General features: G+C 41.6%; 1 protein-coding gene across 3 annotated transcripts in view; it reads left to right on the forward strand.

The window, feature by feature from the left end:
- Positions 1-20,874, forward strand: part of stard9 (StAR-related lipid transfer (START) domain containing 9) — a 40,617-nt gene that overhangs the window by 721 nt on the left and 19,022 nt on the right. For 2 of the 3 annotated variants that reach the window (XR_013845230.1, XM_080042620.1), the window contains exons 2-14: positions 2,462-2,531; positions 5,286-5,402; positions 15,351-15,467; positions 15,711-15,743; positions 15,843-15,904; positions 16,478-16,590; positions 18,542-18,684; positions 18,906-18,973; positions 19,190-19,287; positions 19,451-19,666; positions 19,878-19,975; positions 20,068-20,145; positions 20,423-20,500. Coding sequence is in view for 2 of the 3 variants with exons in the window: in XM_080042620.1 (XP_079898746.1) it covers positions 2,462-2,531; positions 5,286-5,402; positions 15,351-15,467; positions 15,711-15,743; positions 15,843-15,904; positions 16,478-16,590; positions 18,542-18,684; positions 18,906-18,973; positions 19,190-19,287; positions 19,451-19,666; positions 19,878-19,975; positions 20,068-20,145; positions 20,423-20,500 (1,291 nt within the window). In the remaining variant the exon portion in view is untranslated. The remainder of the gene's footprint in view (positions 1-2,461; positions 2,532-5,285; positions 5,403-15,350; positions 15,468-15,710; positions 15,744-15,842; positions 15,905-16,477; positions 16,591-18,541; positions 18,685-18,905; positions 18,974-19,189; positions 19,288-19,450; positions 19,667-19,877; positions 19,976-20,067; positions 20,146-20,422; positions 20,501-20,874) is intronic. The other variant, XM_080042621.1, reaches the window with a different exon arrangement.

Consider the following 20,874-nt stretch of genomic DNA (forward strand, 5'->3'; position numbering starts at 1 on the left):
CCAGAGCTTAAAGTTGTATCTCAAGACGTAAACCCAAAGTATTCACCCTTTAACAAACTGTTTATCAATATTAAAAATCCACGTTAGCTACAGCCCTACAAGCCATCTTTTATTCCACATTGAGTTAGTTTGTTCCCGAAGCTATATGTTTACTCATGTGTTCATGCCAAGACTCCATTATTAATGGCTGCACTTTCACCAAATTTCGATTCACATCTACATTACAGAAACACTTTTAACGATGACTAGCTCACAAGTGTAACTGGGGTTAAATGTGTTTTGGCCTTTTTGTTGATCAAATAATTTAGTGTCAGCCCTACTTCTATTAAGTCAAAACTACACACGTTTTATATTCAAAACAGTCCAATTCTCATTTCTATTTAACTTCTTGCATTCCATTAGTGAAAGGCATGTATGGAAAAAAGTTTATTCCCCCCTAGGTTTACTATGCTGTTAAATGTGCTGCTGTTGATGCAGCAAAGTAACACTGGGAGGTTGTAAAGTTACTTTGCACCACCGGAGCCCCCCCTTACATTAACTGGTAAATTGCTCCAACATGTTAAATAGCAGGTCTTTTGGGTCTGGAGATATATGGTACATCCAACTCCTGCAGGAGGTTTTGCTGGGGGTGCTGATTCATCCGAAGGCTTCTACAGTACCATAACAAAGCATTATTCAGGCTATGAAGGGCCGGACAATGATTCTTTCTTCCTGTCTTCCTGGTATTTTGCATAACAAAAGAGTTTCTTATATGTAACGATCAGTGTTATGGAAATCTGTGCTTCCTGATTTCTGGTTCTGACACTCCTACGGTCCTCTTCCCTTTTTATATTTTTTATAGTGATAATGTATTACCTATTTGAATGAGGGCCTGCTGTGAGAAAGAGATAACATTAACATCAGCCTGGTTAGCTACATTCCTCATTCGGCCCAGAGTATAGAAGTGTGTTGCTCTTTGTTATAGATGACCAACAGGATCCTATTGCCCCCTCCTTCCCTTACAATGCAAGCAGCATCTCACTTGTTAGGTTTTGTATTAAAGCTATAGTGCATAACTCCTGTTCCCCCATGAGTAATTCTGAGTAAGTACAACAACACTGTCGGTGCATCCACATGAGGTAAGCCTTCTGTGATCACTGATGGATTTTATTCCTTCTGCTGTACATTCAGATTTTTTCTAGCAGTGGAATAAACAAAGCAAAACATTTCATGGGCACTTCTTGAGCTCCTGTGCCAGTGTCAGGGAGCGGCACCAGTTGGTAAACGCTGCCATCCCGCATAGAGTTTTATAGAGCTATGATACGATATGCTTAATCAATTTTGTGTCAACTCATTTGGCAATGGCTTGAATGTAAGCAACATTCATTTATATGGAATAGTTACGCACTGTAGCTTTAAAAGACATTTTTTATGAGGTGTTCTATTTTCCCCGATGAACCCCCCCCCCTGCCTCTGTGCTAGTTTAAGCCTGAGATTGAAGGTTGGTGTTGGTGGTTTTGGGATGGGCCGCTGCTGGGGTTGGCAAAATGTGTCCAGCAGCGTGTTGAGTGAAGAACAGGGAGAGAGCTGCCGATTACAACAGCCTCCTCGTGTGCCCCTTACCCACCACACACACACACACACACACACACACACACACACACACACACCGAGAATTTGCTCTAAAGGAATCCTTCTCCGTCATTATCGCTCCTGGAGACCAAACTTCTCTCAGCTCCAAGTTTGTGATTGCCTCTATTTTCACATGTGTTGCATCAGATGTGCGCGATCCAGCTGCGAGGACGCACATTGGTCCTGATCTCTCTCTCTCTCCCTCTCTCTCACACACACACACACACACACACGCACACGCACACGCACATGCACATGCACATGCACATGCTCTCTTGTGCATGCTCCCAACTTTTTGGAGAAAGCCCAAGCTGAACGTCAGCTGCAGTGTTTGAGAGAGTATGTTTTCATTTGAATCTGAAACCGGTCAATGGTGGCAATTGTCATGGATCACATGCACACACACACACACACACACACACACACACACACACACACACATACACATAGATTCATTGTGTAAACTGTCGTGCGATGGCCTCGAGTCATGTGGAACTAGCCTTAATGTATCGGGACACCCTTTCAATTATCCAGTATCTGCATCAGCAAAAAGAGAGTTTTAAACCTATTGAATGTGCCTGTAGGGCGTTGAATCCAAAGTGAAGCCTTTGTTAAATCTCTCCCCAGTTTGCATCAGGAGTGGAAGACACCGATTCAATACTGATGGCGTCCCTTTACCTCATCTTCTCTTCTCTTTTGGAAGCATGTGTTAATGTATTCTTCTAACCAGTTTCTCTCTCACTGCTTATACTGTACACACTCTCTGACAGTTTTTACACTTTGAAATATGGATGTTTACGGATTCTATCTCTCTATCTCTAAAGCAATCTATCTCTCTTCTCGCTCACAGGGAGAGTGCGGATGGAGGGAGGCTGGCAGTACAGGTGGAGGACAAGTTTGTGAAGATTCGAAATGTAAAGGTGAGTATTTTAGCTGGAAAACGTCCCAAAGTGCTGCACACTTTTATCCAATATAGTTAGTCTTATCTTTGTGTGTGTCTGTTGTTGTTGTTGGTATGACTGGGTGAACTGGGAGTAGCATTTAGAGGGCAGCAACAGGATGTTTACAGCCTCGGATCAGTCTTTTCCTGCTTGATGTCGCTGTTGTTTATCATATGTGTTGAGCTCACACATGCACACAGATTAAGAGACCTGTTTCTGTGAAGCACACATGCACTGACTGACACAAAAACAAACAGCAACATAACTACTGCATACTTCAAATAATTCAAGAGGCTGACTCGCCTTAAATCATTTTAGAAGGAAATTTGAAAAAACGTCCTAAATATGAACTATAGTCAACAAAATACATTGTACAAAAGTTAAGTTAATTATTTTTACAGGGAATCTGGCTCCATGCCTTTTTTTTGATAGTCCTATTTGCGAGACAAGAAGTACTGATTCCAATGTTGTTTTATAATGTGTCTTGGCAGAGAAAGGGTTTTTGTTTTTATTTGCTTTGTGTTTGTGTGCTTTGCAATTGTTAGTTTAGGTTTCAAGGAGGTGCTGCACATTTGGAAATGATTACCGGTAGTATGTGAGGTTCACAGTCTTGTAAGCTGACACTTTCACCAATGTTACCAACCTGCTGTGGCTGAGATGGCTGAGTAGACCGGTCTGGTGGGTTGGGCTGCATTGCTTGCAGTCAGCTTAATGCTATTTTCCACTGTTTCAATGGGGAATGTGGTACACCAGTGTTTTTCATAGTGAATGTTTGCGCTATTATTATTGAGATGATTAGACTTTGTGTATTTGAAGGGTGTAGCAGCTTGTAGATGCAAAAGCAGTGTTGAGGATCAAATATCAAAATGTCCTCCTCAAAGTGGACAAATGATGCAATCATCCAGAAGGTAAATTCAGCTTAGAACTGATTTCAAAAATCACATTTAATCTATAGTCACACAGTATATAAAGACTGCTGCTGATCAAATTGGTACTTCGGACGTTTGTTTACATTTAGATTTTAAAATGCTGACGTATGGAAAATAAAAAACTTGGTAGTATGAGGAGAGAATCTGTTACAAATCATCTGACAGAAACAAAGCACATGTGGCCTCCCTCTGCCGTGGAAAAGGACCAAGACGCCAGGACTCTCTTCAAGTCTCATGGCAATCATTATTTATGGAACGTTTTTTTGAGGATCTAAGATAGGAAGGATAAAAGAGTGGATTTTAAAGGACAATAAACATCTGACTAACCCACACCAAGTAAAACAAGCTTTAAAGACCAACTGAACTAAATGAAAAAGTCTTAAATAAAAAAAAAGATAAAGGTAAATGTTTTACAAGTAGTCAGATCCCCCTGTTTAAAACAAGAGCCTCTATCAGATGGTTTGAGTTGTTGAGCTTGCATGTGGCTGGTGTTGCCCTTGGTTAATCCCTTACACTACAAGGCCATTGTTGAACACCTAAAGGGTTAAACAACCATGCTTTCAGGCTGACCAATTGCTGTGAACAAAATTGATACCCAGAGCTTAGTGTTGCCTACTGCTGCCGTTACAGATAGATAGGGAAAGCTATTTCCATAGATTGTTGAGTTGATTCATCTTTTAATTAATGATTTGGATAATTGACCCTGCTTAGTTTGAAGTAGAACAGTGACCAAAGGACCCTCTTCCCAGCCTGTCTCTTCTCTGCAAGAATCTACCACTGAAGTGCCCTTGAGCAAGATAAACACTCACAAATGTATTGTCTACCCAAAATAAAATGCGAGGTAAAGTGGTTAGACCTGGAGAGATATCTACCCCTGTATAAAACACATTGAATGTTTTAAATTGACGATAACAGGGTAGGTATTGGAATGAGCGTTTTTTTTCCCTCAAAGGCAGGTGCTCTCAGTTGATGCAGTGATTTTAGAAGAAAGGTTCAAAGGCTATATTGTTTTCCAGTGCGACTGTTGGTGCCTTGGCAAGTCCAATTGCTGCTGTGCTGTCTTTCCACAGTTCAGGATTCACTCACAGTAAGCAGAAAAGGTGTTTAGTGTTAATGCAGTGAGGCGACTAATAAAAAAAAAAAAAAGAAAATACTGGAGGAGCAGCAGAGAATGCTTTGCTAATGAATGGAAACAGCTCCCTTGGTATTCCACACCACATCAGCCTCGTAAACAGAAAGATCTAGTACCTTTCTTTTATTAGTGGGGGGTTCTTTTGTATAGCTCCTATTTCTTTTTGCCCAACTTCTCATGTTATTAAATGTACGCATGTTGTGATGTCTTTATACCTTTATACCTTGTTATTATATGATGTTGACTGGTTATTGGTTCATATTAAAGGTGGAGTCAGCGATTCGGTAGAACGCCTGTTGTCAAAATCGCTTTTTGTCAAAATGTGAATATCTCTTCATGATTCGCTACCTATCCATACTGTGTATGCGCTGACAAAACATATGGTGTTAATACACAACCTAGGCTCTGTAAACTGGTATGTAAACAAAGGGTATGTAAACAAAGGGGCCCACTGTAGCTAGCAACATGCCCGTTTACAGAGCCTAGGCTGTATAATAACACCAGATTTTTCTTTTCAGCGCTCACACAGTACAGACAGGTGGATCGTGAGGAGATATTAACTGATTTTGACAACAAGCATTCTCGAAAATGGCTGACTCCACATTTAAATAAAAGAAAGTGAGTGTAAAACTAATCCTATTGTCCTTTCCTCTTCTGTTCTCTTCTCTTTAGCTGGACGGACGTACGGACGGAGCTGTGGATTCCAGGGAGAAGCTTCTGGAGTTTTGTTTTGATTACTGCTACTGGTCGGTGGACCCTGCAGACCCTCACTACGCCTCGCAGGAGGAGGTAATGACCTGACGCCTGTGTTTAGATAAACTGGAATGTCCAGCTATCGACCTTTACTCCAAATAAGGTTTGGATTCTAGTGATAGCTTTTTTTTAACACTGGGTCGCTCACTGACTGACTATGAAAAAATCCCATAATTCACTCATCTACATCATGTATTGGGGCATAACCCCGGATAATGACTCTTGAAGGCCCATCAACTGTATGTTATCCACATCAAAGTTTACATCCAGCATTCAGCCTCCAACCCAATTTTTTCCTCTGATGTTGTTACTGTGGTTCATCATCGTGGTTATCTTAGTGGAAATATGGAAAAATAAACAGTGCTCTCACTGATGTACGTATCTCTCAGATCTACACAAGGGTAGATTATGAAAGAGCTAGCATGAAGAGGGTTCTCCTGGGGGAAACAAATTATCAGTGCATTTTTTCAGTTTGAATGGTTGTTTCTTTTTTTTTTTTTTTCTCTCAGATAATTTCTTTTTCATAAAGGGTTATTTCTTACTCATCACAAGTGTTGAATATTGGAATATTAGTCTGTATCTGTAAAGTAAGTGATATATAAGTCAACTCTTTATGTCAAAGGATCTGCTTTGATGTTTGTGCACCGCTACCTAAATGTTTCTGTTTTGTTTTGGTGCCATGTTAAATGCCCTCGTGTAAGTCTATACCGAGAACATGACACTATGCATACACAACCTCCCCACAAAGAAAAGACCTTAGCGGAAACACTGTCCTCGCAGACAAATCACAACAAGAGGGGCGTGTGTATGTGTGTGTGTGTTTGTGTGCGTGTTGTGTCGGTTTGTATGTTGTTACACAGATGGCCACTCGAAGGATACGATATCGCCTCCATCTGTTGCCAACACGTCGGCCCTTTTGCCTCAGACATGGCGTGGCTAGAGTCAGCTTGCTTTTCATGTCCCAGTCTTTGATTGGCCGATTAGATATCTTTGTGTTGTTTTGATTGGAGGGTGGTGCTGGAACCTGAGACGCACTCCAGATCAAGAGGAAGTTGTTTCCTAATTCCATTACAGGAAATCTAAACCACTACATATAGAGTTCTTATTTTTTAATCATTTGTCTTGTTATGAATTTGTATTGTTTTCATTGTTTTGCACAAGATTTGATTAGACTTTAGAGTTTTACCAGTTGAATTTTCTATCCTTTTTCCATGGGGCTCTCCCCTCTGCCACTCCCTCTCCTCGTGTCAGTGCTGCCTTTGTGTGTGTTTGAGAAAGACATGGCTGTAGTGACGGCCTACACACTTTGCAGTGCAACAGACAACACAGCACTTCTTCCTCTCTCCTTTTCCCCCTTTTTTTCTCTGTGTCTCTCTCTCTCTCTGTCTCTCTCTCTGCTTCTGGCCTTGGCTGCTGCTCTCCTCATCAGAATTGTGTCCAGTCACAGTGTACCCAGTCGCTACAAGACATTCCTCTGTTGACCTTTGGTGGGTGAAAGGGACACAAGGGAAGGGAATTTAAATCTGACCCTATTTCCCTGCGCCAGAATCCAAAGAATTGACCCTTTAACAAAGACTCTTGTAGATGACGACGTCAGCCGTTTACTGATCGCATCACAGTTTAGAGTATTTGAATGTGGCAATTCTCTGGTGGCTCTTAAGATGATCAGTCATGATGTAAAAAGCAAAAAATACTGTGTGTGTGTGTGTTGCATTGCAGCAAGCCAGAATAATGGAGCACAGGGGCAGGTGGACTCTATGATTCAAGAGCCATTCTAACCATTTTAAAAGGCTATTGGCCTGTTTAAGTGGCTGGCTGTAGTCGGTAGATTTGTTACCCACATTTTTACTACAAAGTGGGGACTTGGTGTTAATCTTATTATTGTGTCGCCCCATTTCACTTAGCGGCATAACATTAAGGTGATAGCTCTCTATTAAGGGTATGGGTCGAGTTTTCTCTCTGATCTGGTATCCAACACACATATATTTTTAAGAAACTAATGACCTGTCTTTTTTTTTTTTTTTTTTGCCAGCGATGTATTTTTCTCATGGTTTTTTGGAAATGTATTTTAGCATGTTTTTTGTTTGTTTTTTTAGAGCAGGAAGGGGGGACTTGCTCTAAATTCCTCCAGCGATGCATAGTCCCCATGAGACTGAGAAAAATCTGTGCCAGTGGTGGAAAGAGACAAGGAGAAAGAGAATCTTAACTTCTGATTTTATTTTTTCCAGTGCAGTGCTATCCCACCACACCCAGGCCTGCCCAGCCCCCTGCACCTCCCTGCCCCACTCACACACACTGTCCATGCATCACTGATACTTTACACCACATCCTCCTGGAGGTTTCCATCCCTCATACGGAGGGAGTGGACAGAGTAGACAGAACTGTGGTATCTTAAACTATATGCTAGGGTGCAGACGTGGTTGCATTCTTGTCGCTGAGGTTGTCTTACTTGTCTTACAGTTGTATCTTTGGGCAAAATATATTTTATTCTGAGAAGATTGAGCTGTAAGGAAAGAGTTGTGCTCTGCCAGGTGACAAGATGTTTTGAAAAAAGAAAAACAATCCATAATGGAAGCCATCTGTTTAGTTAATGCAGGAGAGAACTGAGGCTATTTGTCTAAATGCTGCCTTTGTTTGGTGCCTGCATATTGAGTTAATTAATAGTTTAATAACATGAAACCCCCCTAGGTTGTTATTTAGCCTCTGACAGACAGGGAATGGTAATAGAAGCTGATGAGGGTAGAAGAGAAAGTGGGAATTTAAATGCCATTGTTATGAGAGGACGTGGGGGGGAGGGGGGGGGGGCTTTTCTTCTGCAGCCCCCGGCTCTCGCCTGCCAAACTCACAGCTGCCTCGCTAAGTAACTTTTCACAGTTAAATTTCAGGCTAAGGACGTCACTACCGACTGGAGGATTGGTCTCAGAGCACAATGCAGTTTTTTTATTGCCAAAAGGAGTCGGCTTGCCGGGGTTTTTCCCCCTCTCCTCCTCCTCCTCCTCTCTCTGTCCCTCTGTCGATGTAGTTTGTGATTTGATTATGCGCGCAGTGTTTCTAGGTCTGTGTGTCAGTGGCGCTGCAGACATGGGGAGGGAAAGAATAGCTTCTCTGTGTACGACAGAGAGTCCTCCGCACACACGTAACTATTTTACTCCCCCACTCAACACTGTCCGGTCCAGTTTGGCCTGGTTTGAATTAACTACAGACAGGAGACCATTTAAACCACATGCCGTCAACAAAGAAATATGATATCTAAGCCATATGGATACAGCAAAAGCACCTGTGTGATTTATGCCCAGACTCACTGCTTTCTATCAGCTTACGGCGGAAATAAGAGATGAGCTTTTACAAGAGAGACTGAAAGTGGATGGATTCTAATCATTGGGGTATTTTAAAGATTTGTGAATTGTCTTCCCTCATAGCTGCACAGACATAAATACATTTGGTATGTGAACCCCTATTTTTGTGTATTTTGATGCACATCCAGAAACAGTTTTTGTATGTATAAGAGTAGTGAGTGACATGTCAGGCTAGTAGCACCATTGCACCAGTTTTGTGAAGGAACCTACTGTACTGTTCAACTGTACCCTCTGGATATCACACAAGGCTCCCATCAGTCTAAAGCTGGAGAAGTCATTTCACAGCCTGCAATAAAGACCATGACATGCAGCTCCACTCTACAGTACAGCGTTGTGCTTTGGATCAGGGGAGGAGCAGCAAATCCCCAAACTCTCTCCAGATATGGCTTCATGTTTATGTTTCAGGTCCAGCCTTTGCCCTGGTGTCCGTTGTGTAGCGTATATACACACAGAGTGCCCTCCCCCCTGCCTTCATTTTGTTTTTCTCTTTCCTGTCCCATGTTCCTCTTTTTCCACTCTGTCCTTCGTTACCATGTGTAGGGGAGGCCCGAGTAATGAAGAGCAGGCTATCTGCTTGGCCTGCACATCTCTGTCTCTCCCTCCTCCCCTTCTCTCTCTCCCTCCCTCTCTCTCTCTCACAGCCTGTCTGCCCTGCCCTTCCATGCTAATTCGACCTACAAATTCTGTCCAAGTGTGACAAACGAGAGCGTTGTTGAACTCTGGCCAAACAGCTTCCTCTCTGTCTCCCTCAGTCTGTGTCCTCCCTCTCCCTCACCGTAGTCTCTCTCTCTTCACCTCCGATTCCCTCACTCACATTTCAAGCAGGAAGTCCAATACATGTATCTCCAGTGACATCTTTTTTCCCCCTGTAACTAAACAAAGGCATTTTAGCTTTAGCTCAGGGCCCAGCTGTTGTGTTTTTGTAACCCAGTTGGAAAGCGTGGGACTTGAACCGAGGGACCCCTCCTCGACTCTACTGCAGCTGTCCCTGTCTTAGACATGGAGAGTTTGGTAGAAAGTTGCATCTCCTTTTGCACTTATTTTTCTGCTTACAGTCATGTGTTTGGCTCAGAAACGTCCTCCTAGTTGTGGAGAAAGAAAACCAAAATCATCTGGGTAGTGGGTACGCATGGTTGCGTCAAAAGCAATGAGAAGCAGAAGATTTTAAATGTGGCGCAGTGCTTTTAACTCTGCCTGTCTGGCCTGTTGCCATCACCCTTGACGACACACACACACACACACACACACACACACACACACACACACACACACACACACACACACACACACACACACACACACACACACAGCCACAGCCACACTACACATAAATACTTCTCCAGGATTTAGTGTAGAGCTGGGCCTAGCCACATAAAACCAGACCAGCAATTGGCGTTTTGCGCAGCCAGTCATTACAGGTCTTAACTCATTACAGGGGCATTACGTTAATACATTTTCACTTTTATTAGCCTGTCTTTCTCATTTTGTATTGCTCTTGAACTCTCTACCAACACTTCTCTCATCCACTACGCTGCCTTCCCCTAGGCTAACAACTAGGCTGTCTTTTTACAATAACAAAGTGTTTTCCATGTTTAAAAACCAACATGGAACAAAGTTTTGTATCATGGTCTGGATCTCTGGCATCAAACCCAGCTGGTCCCTTGCCTTTCTTTCAGTAGACCTCATTTTCCTCAGAGGGGTCCTGCTACAACTGAGTTAGAATCACATGTGACATTTCAACTTTCCGTGTGTGTGAGATCCGTTGCAAAAGGAGGATTTTACCAGATAACATCTCTCCATACATCACCACTGTCACTCAATTTTAAGAATGGCTGTAATGCGTATAATGTGCTTTGTTGCTATGCGCTATTACAGTATCTCAAGCTCTGTGTACATTTAACCTGCCCTCTTTTTCCATCTCATGACATGGTATTGCTTTAAAATTGGATGCCTGCTACATGCAATAAAGTGACAATTGTATTTCTCTGAAGGCTGATTTCCTACCTTTTGTTACTTGACTTGTTCGTCCGGGTGCAAGGCAACACTGGGAGGAAGGGGATTACTTTCGGAAAACTTTTTTTATGTACTTTATTCTATGTAATCTCAGCCAAATCCGACTCGTACTTTTCTTTACCATCAGCTAAATCTGGAGCCTTTTTCCACCTTGTATAACCCAAAAGTCTGGTTTTCATCTCCCTTCCTTACTCTCTGTTTTGACCCAATTCATTTTGACCTGCATTTCCTGCACCAGAATGACGTCTATATTTTGCTTTTCCTCTTTCATTGTTGGATTGTTTGCACGCTTTTTTCTCGTTGAGGGAAGTATACTCTAAGGCTTTTGTCTTTGTTGTGGATGCTGTTTCCTCAAAACTGACGCACGCACACACACACACACACACACACACACACACACACACACACACACACACACACACACACACACACACACACACGTGCGGCAGTCCGCTGATGACAACTGTCTTCCTGTTAATGGATGTATTTAGTCTGGCCCCTGTGTGTTTTGCGGCGACCAACCGGCCTGCACGCTTACCATGGCTCTGGTCCAGTCACTTTATCTCCAGGCTGTTTTTTTTTCTCCTGCTTAATTTGATCCTGGAGTACATTTCCATTCCCACAATGCAACCTGCCTCTTACCTCAACTGCTTTGTTCGTCCAAAAATACCTCCCAATGCTGCAGGGTGTTGTGAAAACTGTGAAAACTAGGTTGTGGCACAGGGCCATTATGTCAATGTAAGCAGCAAGAGTACATGACAAACTAGTGATTTTGATTTGTTGTGACAGTGACGATTGTTGTTATGTTAGCTGACATGGCCTGTCTAGACAAACTCATACTTAGGTTGCGTTCCGAATCGCATACTTTCTACTATATAGTATGTAGAAAAAAGATTTAGGATGTCCCGATTCTTGTGGCTAGATTTAGGATGGTTAGAAGTACCCGGATGTCCTACTTCATGCGGCCAAGATTGTTAGTGTTGAAAAGTGCATCCTATTTGGGCGATTCTGACCCACAATCCAGTGCGCACGTGAAGTGACGTCACATCGACAAAGCTTCCATATGAAAACAAGCAGGGATGCGACGGATATAAAAGCAAGAGGCAAGATAAAAGCGCAATGTTATGATGAAATAAGAGAGTAAAGTATGTCCCAATAGTATGCCTACTGCATCCTAAATAGATTCTTTTTATCGTCGGATGTAGTATGTAGAATAGAAAAAAGAAAGAGTATGCGATTCGGAACGCAACCTTAGTTTCAGTTCTTTTAAGAGCTTGGAATAAGTTGATGTTTCCTCTTGTGGTTTTAATCATAGTTTCTTTTTAAATATTTTTGAGGCGTTTATTAATAAGAAACAGGCATAACGTGGAAGGTAGAAACGAAAGTAAAAACTAAAGGAATAGTGAAAAGAGTGAGCAAGAGTCAAGTTCAAAGGCTGAACGCACAGTTGAAGTGAAGTTCCTGCCCCTTTGTGCGACGCCTGGAGGGACCCTCAGCCCTGGTGAAGCCCCCATAGAGTGAATTTAAGAGGGTCAAACTTTAACAAGGGCCGTATTGATTCTCTGTGTTTGAGGGAGGAGAGGGTGTGTGTGGGTCTGTGGGATGAAGACAAGACAGGGGCGGCGCTGCTTTTTGTTTTCATCTTTAAGCCTCCATTCAGCCAAGAGGCAGGGGGCAACACTCGGTGGTCTGCACACCAGGGGACTGCACACTTACTGCTACTATTGCTGTTTGTTGGGCAACAGTTACATAAGGAACTCATTTAAAATTTTCTTTTTTCTCAAACTTTTTACTCCGTCCAGGTTTATGTACCGCGCAAAAAAGCTTCTTTTTTAGCAAAAGATTCCTTGCATGTGTGAACGAACCTGGCAATAAACCTTTTCTGATTTATTTTACTGCAAAGTTGTTTTCAGCTCAGTTAGTTTGTCTTAAGGTTGAGGGGATTACTATATTAACTGATTGGTAAAATTACAGAAATGGACCAACTATATTGATAATTGATTCACTTTTTATTTTATATTTTCATTCTTTTTTTTTTGGCAAAACAAAACGATAAATCATGAACAAAATGATGGAAACAGAAAATAATCCATAGTGAAAAACGTTCAGCTCTTGCTCAAAAACGTTGCTTTACTCACAAGTTAAATGGATTCCAGAGCACAGGAATAATGATGTGTGAGATGCCTATGGCCTGTTGGGTGATTTATAAGGTCATTGAGTAAAACAGCCGTTGTGGCTGCACTTTTACTAGTCACACGTGGCTGCTGTCTACACATGGTTGGCTAGGTTACAGGGTAATACTTTTAAGATGAAAAGTGGTGTTTTTAGTGTTTTGGTCTGCAGCTTACAGTAGTTTTTTCTTCATTGATTCATCTCTATACTTATTTTTGATGGATGGTTAAGACTGTAAACTGTCAGAAAACAGTGAAAATGCCAGAGCACAGCGCAACAAGTTTCCAAAGCCTGAACTGCATATCCTATTGTCTTGATTTGTCTATTGGTCAGCCAATAAAGACAAATATATATTCAATTATAATGATAGAAATGGTCTGTAAATGGACAAAAGTTGTAAAAAAAAGCCTTTGTCAGTATTCTATAACACTTTATAGACTAAACAACCAATCAATCGTCTGCAGATGAATCAATCATTTAAAATATACTATGCCATTGCTCTAAAATAGATAAACTGCTGAATTCACATTTCAAGTCGGTAATCAGTATTCTGTATTTAACATTTTGCAAAGACTGTGTCCTGACCTTGGGTGTCGGTTTACTGGGTTTTTGCTTTATCAGTCGGTGGCTGTGTTTAGATAAGACGTTGGTCTCTGCGTGTGTGAGCGTCACTCCACTGTAACAGTGTTGAAAATGTTTTACTTTTTCCCAGAGAAATCTCAAGGCTTTTGAATATTAACACAGAGAGATTCACACACTCCTAAGAACAACCAGATGACCACTGAATCCTTTCACAAGGCCCGGGCCCTTTCACAAGAGCTTTCAACCACATCCAAGCCAAACCTGTTCCCACCGTTTTGTAAGCCTAGAGTATACACAGGCTTAGCTCCAGGTTCTCACTTCTCCTCCTGACATGGGGTTGGTAAAGTCTCACACACTCACACACATGGGGAGGTAGGTGTGGTGAAATGATCCTTGTGTTTGATCGTTGGGCGATTTGCGGTAGCGTCGAGAGCATACCTCCCCTCTCCTCTCTGTGTACTTACCCACCAGTATCAGGCCCTTAGCTCGGGGGCCAGGGGAAAGGGGACCCCTCACTGATCTCAGGGCTGTGTTATGGTTCTTTGGGGGGGAATGTGCTGCGTCTCAGGTCTGGTCCTAGATCAGGTTGCTGGCCCCAAGGTGTGTTGCCTTTGGACTTAGACTTGGGTTGCTGACGAGGCCACACGTCCTCAGGAACCGGCTTGGATGAAATACATTTTTCGCTTATCAGTCATAAACAAAAGAAAGATTAACAATAGAGAGGGCTGATCATTTGTCCCTTTTTCAGCAACCCTATAGGCCCTATTTCTAAACTATAATAATTCATATTCAAATGGGAAACCACCCACATTGCACACACATTAATTATTTGTTCTTATCAAAAGGTAAGATATTTGACTTTGACACCCATACAAAGATAAGTATCTGCTACTTCCGTGCCTCTGTGGTGCCATGGAAGAACAGGTTTGCTGCCACTTTTGAACAAGGAATTAAAGGTGGAGTGAGCGATTCTGGGGAATCACTTTATGTCAAAACAATGAATATTTCCTCACGATCCACCACCTGTATGCACTGTTTGCCTGCTTAAAAAAAAATCCAGTCTTAATACACAGCCTGGGCTCTGTAAACAGGCATTATGTTAGCAGCTATAGCTACAGTGGCTACTGTTAACCACTGGTGCCACATTTTGATAAACAAATAATCTTTTAAGTAATTTTCTAAGCAAACTTCAGTCCACAACACTTAGTGGTTGATAGATGTCCCTGCTGCTAATAATCTCCAGACCCCCAGATGCAGACACAGTGAAGCAAAACAAGAGTCTTCAGTTGATTGTTTTGAGTAGGACTCTCCCAGATCCCCCCGTCTCACCACAGCACTGTTACTAGGCCGGGGTTTATTTTCCTGACCCAAGCCTTTTTAGCCTCGCGTTTGTCTCTTTCACATACACTCTCTGCAAAGTTGTTTACCCAGAGTATTAGCTGACCTCCCTGCTACTTACCAAAACACTTCAGCAGGAAAGCAACGCTACCTCCCCACCACTGGCCCACTGCCACTGCATTGTGATCGTGAAACCTTGGTGTTAAGCTACTCTCGAGTTAAAACACAACACAGTTAAGATCAAGGACATTGGCTTACATTGTAAACACTTCATCAGCCCAAAAGTGCAACTACTTTCTTTTAGTCAAACAAGCTTTCAGATGCATTTGTGAGCATCTTACGTAAGGTTTACATTTGAACTGATTTTCATCCCTTATCAGCACCCTGCTTAATTAAATAGAATGTTGATCAAATGGGGAGATAACTCAAGGTATCTGACTTCACCCAGTTATGTATCAACATCTCTTAGTCGGCCATTCTGTTTGTATTTGCGATTTAAGGTGTGTGTATGTGTTTTTTTCAGGTGTTCCAGGACCTGGGTGTGTCTGTGCTGTCCGGAGCTTCCGAAGGCTACAATGTGTGTCTGTTTGCTTATGGCCAAACAGGATCTGGAAAGACGTACACCATGATGGGGGCACCGGTGAGGAGGAGGATGCTTGAATCACTGCATGGCAATAGATATATATTTTTTCCCGGTTTTTCCTGCACAATGGAGTCAATTCAATTGTTACACAAAGTACTATAAACCAAAAACCAGGCTGCACTAAAAATAAGCAAAGGCAAACACTATGTTCAGAAAAGCATTTAGCTGTGAACCAGTTCTACATTGAAACTCTAAAAATAACGCTATTGCACCTTCTTTTTCTTCTTTATATGATGTCAGGACTCCATTGGCTTGACTCCTCGGATCTGCCAGGTATGTTAATTGTTTTAAATGATATGTGAGCACCCTAGTAATTCAACTACTAGTAGTTTGTGTTAATCACAACAAATTGCATATCTCCTTTCCACACAGGGTCTCTTCAGGTCTGAAGACACTTTTCCTGATGGGCAAAACTCAAGCAGAGTGGAGATCAGGTACTGTGTGTGACTATTTCCCTGTTTAAACGGTGCATTCGGGGGCCTCCTCCTCAAGTCGAAATTCAAATCACTTACAGAATAATTATACTGCATAGCTGCAGGCAGTACAATGCAAATCACAAAACTGGATGTTCCAGTATGTGTTGGAGGTAATCCTCAGAACAACCTCTTAAAAGTAATATGAATGTGACAAATCAGACTGTATGCTTTATGGTCTCTCCCTGCCATTCATTCAAAAGAAAAAAAAAAATGTGTTTCTTACAATTCAAAGATGATCATTTTCACAGTGTAGACTGTGTTTCTGGGTCATTTGGTTTGGACCAGCAGTATAAAACGCAGACCCATGTAACCATGACTACGACCCCCTTCCAATACAGCCATTGTTACATGTCAACCCCCTACTTTGTATCTGTATTTTCCATTTTCCAAATGCCTAAAAGGTCAATGTTTAGATTGATAAGCTTCTCAGTGATACTATGGATAAAACAGACATTAAATTATCCAGTTCTTTGACACTATATCAAGTGTGTCTTCATATTAAGATGTTTTTTTCTCCCTCTGTCCCTGCAGCTTCCTGGAGATCTACAATGAGCGTGTGAGAGACCTGCTGAGAGGAGGAGAGCAGAAGAAGAGAGCCTCCCTGAGAGTCAGAGAACACCCTGACAAAGGGCCCTATGTGCAAGGTGAGTGTTTGAAGCACCTGTATCTATACTCTGTCTGTATAACCAAAGTGATGGACAGAAAAGACTGTTTTTCGGGAAGAATATTTTCTTTTCCATTTCAGCAAAAATAGAATGCACAAGATTCTGGTTTTTAACATTGCAATCTTTCAGCGTCCAACAGCATCTGATGTTTTTCTTTTTATTTACTTCATGTGTTTGCAGTGGAAAAGAGATACATACATGAAGACAATCATAAATGCACAAACACATATGTATGTACACCTACCAACCTGTACACATGCACACATATGATTACGAAAGTATCCTAAAAGTACAGAGAAAGTAAAACAAATTCAATTAATTATAATTGAAATACTATATTCAAACATGACCCCACCCTTCCAGGTGTAATTGCACCAAATGTTGAGCTCATAAATCAACAGATAATTTCCAATTTTTTTTTAGCTTTTTCTATATGCTTGTATTGCTGATTAAATATTTAACTAAAGGTTTAGAGGTCAAAAATTCTCATTACCCGAGGAAAACACTAGATTGAAAAGAAATTAGGAAATCTATTCACAGGTAAAAAAAAAAAAAACCTTCTTTTATATAAACTTGCGGCAAACTTACAGTAGAACTTTGAATATTTACATTATGGCATTCAATGATCAGGTGTTTTCACCAGGTATGAGATGTAAGAAGTGTCCCATGACCATTTGTACAATGTATACAAACACCAAGTGTATCCGAAAAGAATCTGTGTGAAACTCTTGGCATGAAGAGAGGGAAGATGAAAGTTGATACCAGAAGTATTTCTACACTTTCATACACACTTCACACACACTTTTTATCAAATGATGGACTTGGATATGTAACAGGGTCAGCAGTGTTTTGAGTAATACTCTTGTCTTATATGTTTACTTTATAAGTCCCTGTTGTCAGTGCTGGAATTTTGTTCCGTTAAGCTTTTGATCAGTTCCAGAATTGGCTGTCCTGGCTCTAATCCAGACGCCTCTTTTAGCTTGTCTTACTTTATTTTTTCTCTTTCTATTTCTCTCTCCATCTCTTCATCCTTTCCTCTCTCTCTCTCTCTCTTCCCCTTTAATCCGCCAGTCTCTCTGTGTTTAAAGCCCCGCATCCACTCATTGTCTGTATCAGGAGAAGAAGTCCCAGTAGACCAGAGGAAGTGAAGTCATTTCCTTGTGGTTCCAGAAAAAAATGCTTCACAACACACACACACACAGAGCACATTTAAGACTCCCAGCCAGCTTCTTACTTCTTCTCCATCAACACATGTGCATTTAAAAGTCTTTCGATATTCTTATTTTTGAATAATTTAAATATTTGTGTGAAATATTCATATTTAGAACACGGAATAGGTAACCGCGTGGTATAGCACCGTGAGAGTTTGTGGCAATGTGCGTGTTAATGTGTTTCACAGCTTCTGAAGAGATGAAGTGATTCACACCCAGAACTGAAGAACTGTTAGCTTTCATTGTTGCTAAATCCTGTAGGGATATATGACACATCAAGCATGAGCAAAGTATTTATCTGATATATTTCCTATTTTCAGCTTTTTTACACTTCTAATACCTCTGCTTTATTACTGTTGAACAAATGAATTAACTTTGACTAAATTTATCAGTTAACTTGTTCGTAGGGCAGCCAGACACGACCTTAACCTCAAAATGTAAACCTACTGTACATCTAACATTTTGAACATGTGTATTCTTAAATGACACGTGTCTGTTATTATTTTCAATTCTGTAATGTGCATTTCGATACACAACAAGAGAATGTACTCTTCCAGGGAGTTTCCCCCAACACAAGTCTCACATTAACTACTTCCCACTGTGGGAATGAGGTCAACTAATCAACATATTGATGGTCATACAAAGCCCTAACTCTCTCTGTAAAATTTGCTCAGTTTTCCCAGCATTTGTAATTTGCTTGTTTTTTTCTCTCCTATCAGACCTGTCGCAGCACGTGGTCTCAGACTGCAAACAAGCCCTGGACCTTTTAGAGGAAGGTATCGCCAACCGCATCACTGCAGCAACCCACAACCATGATGCCAGTAGCAGATCCCATGCAATCTTCACCATCCAGTACACACAGGTCATCATCTCCAGTCAACTTGTATACAGCTACACACACACACACACACACACACACACACACACACACACACACACACACACACACACACACACACACACACACACACACATCAATATGTTATTAAACCTTCTTTTTAAATTGTTGGCATCTATTTCCAGGTGCAGAATTCATCATTATCTGGAGATTCCATACTGATTATTCTTGTCTTTTCTCCGTAGGCAATCCTCGAAAATAATCTTCCATCAGAAACTGTCAGCAAGATTAACCTGGTGGATTTGGCTGGAAGGTGAAACTGTTATTTCATTCTGTTTTGTGTGTGTGTGTCTTTCCCCTCAGCAGCTTTGAAGTCAGTCATTGACACAACTGCCCCCTAGTGGATCTTTGCTGCTGCCCTGAGATTTTTTTAATCCCCTATCCCAACGTTGTTAGTGGTGTATCCGTATCTTTAAATGATTGTGAATTACATTTACCTCAATTAGTTTCTTTATGTTGTGTTTGACAGTGAGCGAGCGGACCCCCACTACTGCAGGGACAGACTGACAGAGGGCTCTAACATAAACAAGTCGCTGGTCACATTGGGCATCGTCATCTCTGCTCTTGGTAAATGAACATACTGTGTGTGATTCAGTAATGCAGTGTTTATTTGGAGATACATCTAGCAAGGACTTCCACAAATTACATATGTTTGCCTATTTCCTTTGGTCCGTAACACTCTCCATTAATCCATTAACTTTTGTGCCTGTTCTCTCCATGCCTCCAACAGCCCAGAACTCCCAGATGTCGAGCAGCTGTCAGAGTATCAACAGCATGGCCTCTGAGGGTGACAGCAGCACGGTGGGCAGCCACAGCAGCTCCCTGTCTGGAGGAGGAGGTGGTGGTGGTTCCAGGAGACACTGCTTCATCCCCTACAGAGACTCAGTCCTGACCTGGCTGCTGAAAGACAGCCTCGGCGGCAACTCCAAAACCATCATGATTGCAAGTAAGTCTTTCAATTTCACAATTTGGCGACACACATGGAAAAGTGAAACAATAATTTATAGTCAAAATAAAAATTGTAATATATATTATTTCGGAAATGACATTCAAAGAGTGATGGTTATGCTTTAGAAAATGGTTTGCAGTGATGTGACCACAATGGCAAAACCATACGTTTTTTAATGCGACTGCTAATTGTTGTGTTTGTGTTGCAGCCGTCTCACCCTCCGCCAACAGCTACAACGAGACCCTCAGCACCCTGCGCTACGCGGCCCATGCCAGAAACATTGTCAACAAGCCTCGTGTTAATGAGGTCAGTGGCTGCTCAGTGTCGCATGACAAGATGTAATAGTTTGAACTAAATGTTTTTTTACCGGATGAATGTGTGCTTTGGTTTCTGTGCAGGACGCCCATGTGAGGCTGATCAGGGAACTGAGAGAGGAGATTGACAGGCTGAAGAGCATGCTGCTCAGCTTTGAAATGGTACAGTGACCTTTTATTGTTGGAACGTAGCCGGCACTTACTCTCCCGAGGTTACATCCCCACTGGATTTACCCCCATAAAAAAATCCTCAAAGTAGAGCCTTGAATAACAGAAATTCCCATATCAGAGGTTTTTGTTGCAAATGCCTAATACTGTGCTTTGAGTTTTTGTGGCATTTTCAATCAAGTGAGGTAAAGATTGAAAAGCATTGTTAGAAATGTGACATAGTCTTTTTGCACACAGTATGACTAATCATTTTTATCCTCTTGATTGACAGCAGCGTAATCCTAGTCCGTCCCTGAGCGACGAGAGGGATGGAAATCTGTCTGACATCGTGCTACAGAACGAACTGAAGGTAACACTGGGTCCATACAGATGGTTACGGCTGCCAGACAGCGTGCTTACATATTCTGTTGAATGTTTTCATCAGTTTACCACATATGTAACTACATAGAACCACAGGGCAACACATAATCAGGAGGCTTAGGCCAAACATAAAGCCTCACCCTGCAAAAAACACTCAATTTGTCATCTTTAACCTCATTAACCTTTTAATGGGTCCATCATCAAATATGCATTTTATACAGCCAAGTATTGTTGAAACTTTACACTTGAGGCAGATCACACAAATTGAGAAAAGGTACACTTATTGGTGGCTATATCACCATTATCTCCCTTACCACATACAGTATATTTACTATTCTGGTTACATTCCCCTCTCTCAATGAC

Source organism: Ammodytes marinus (genome assembly GCF_949987685.1).
Source record: "Ammodytes marinus genome assembly, chromosome: 15".
Taxonomy (NCBI): Eukaryota; Metazoa; Chordata; class Actinopteri; order Uranoscopiformes; family Ammodytidae; genus Ammodytes; species Ammodytes marinus.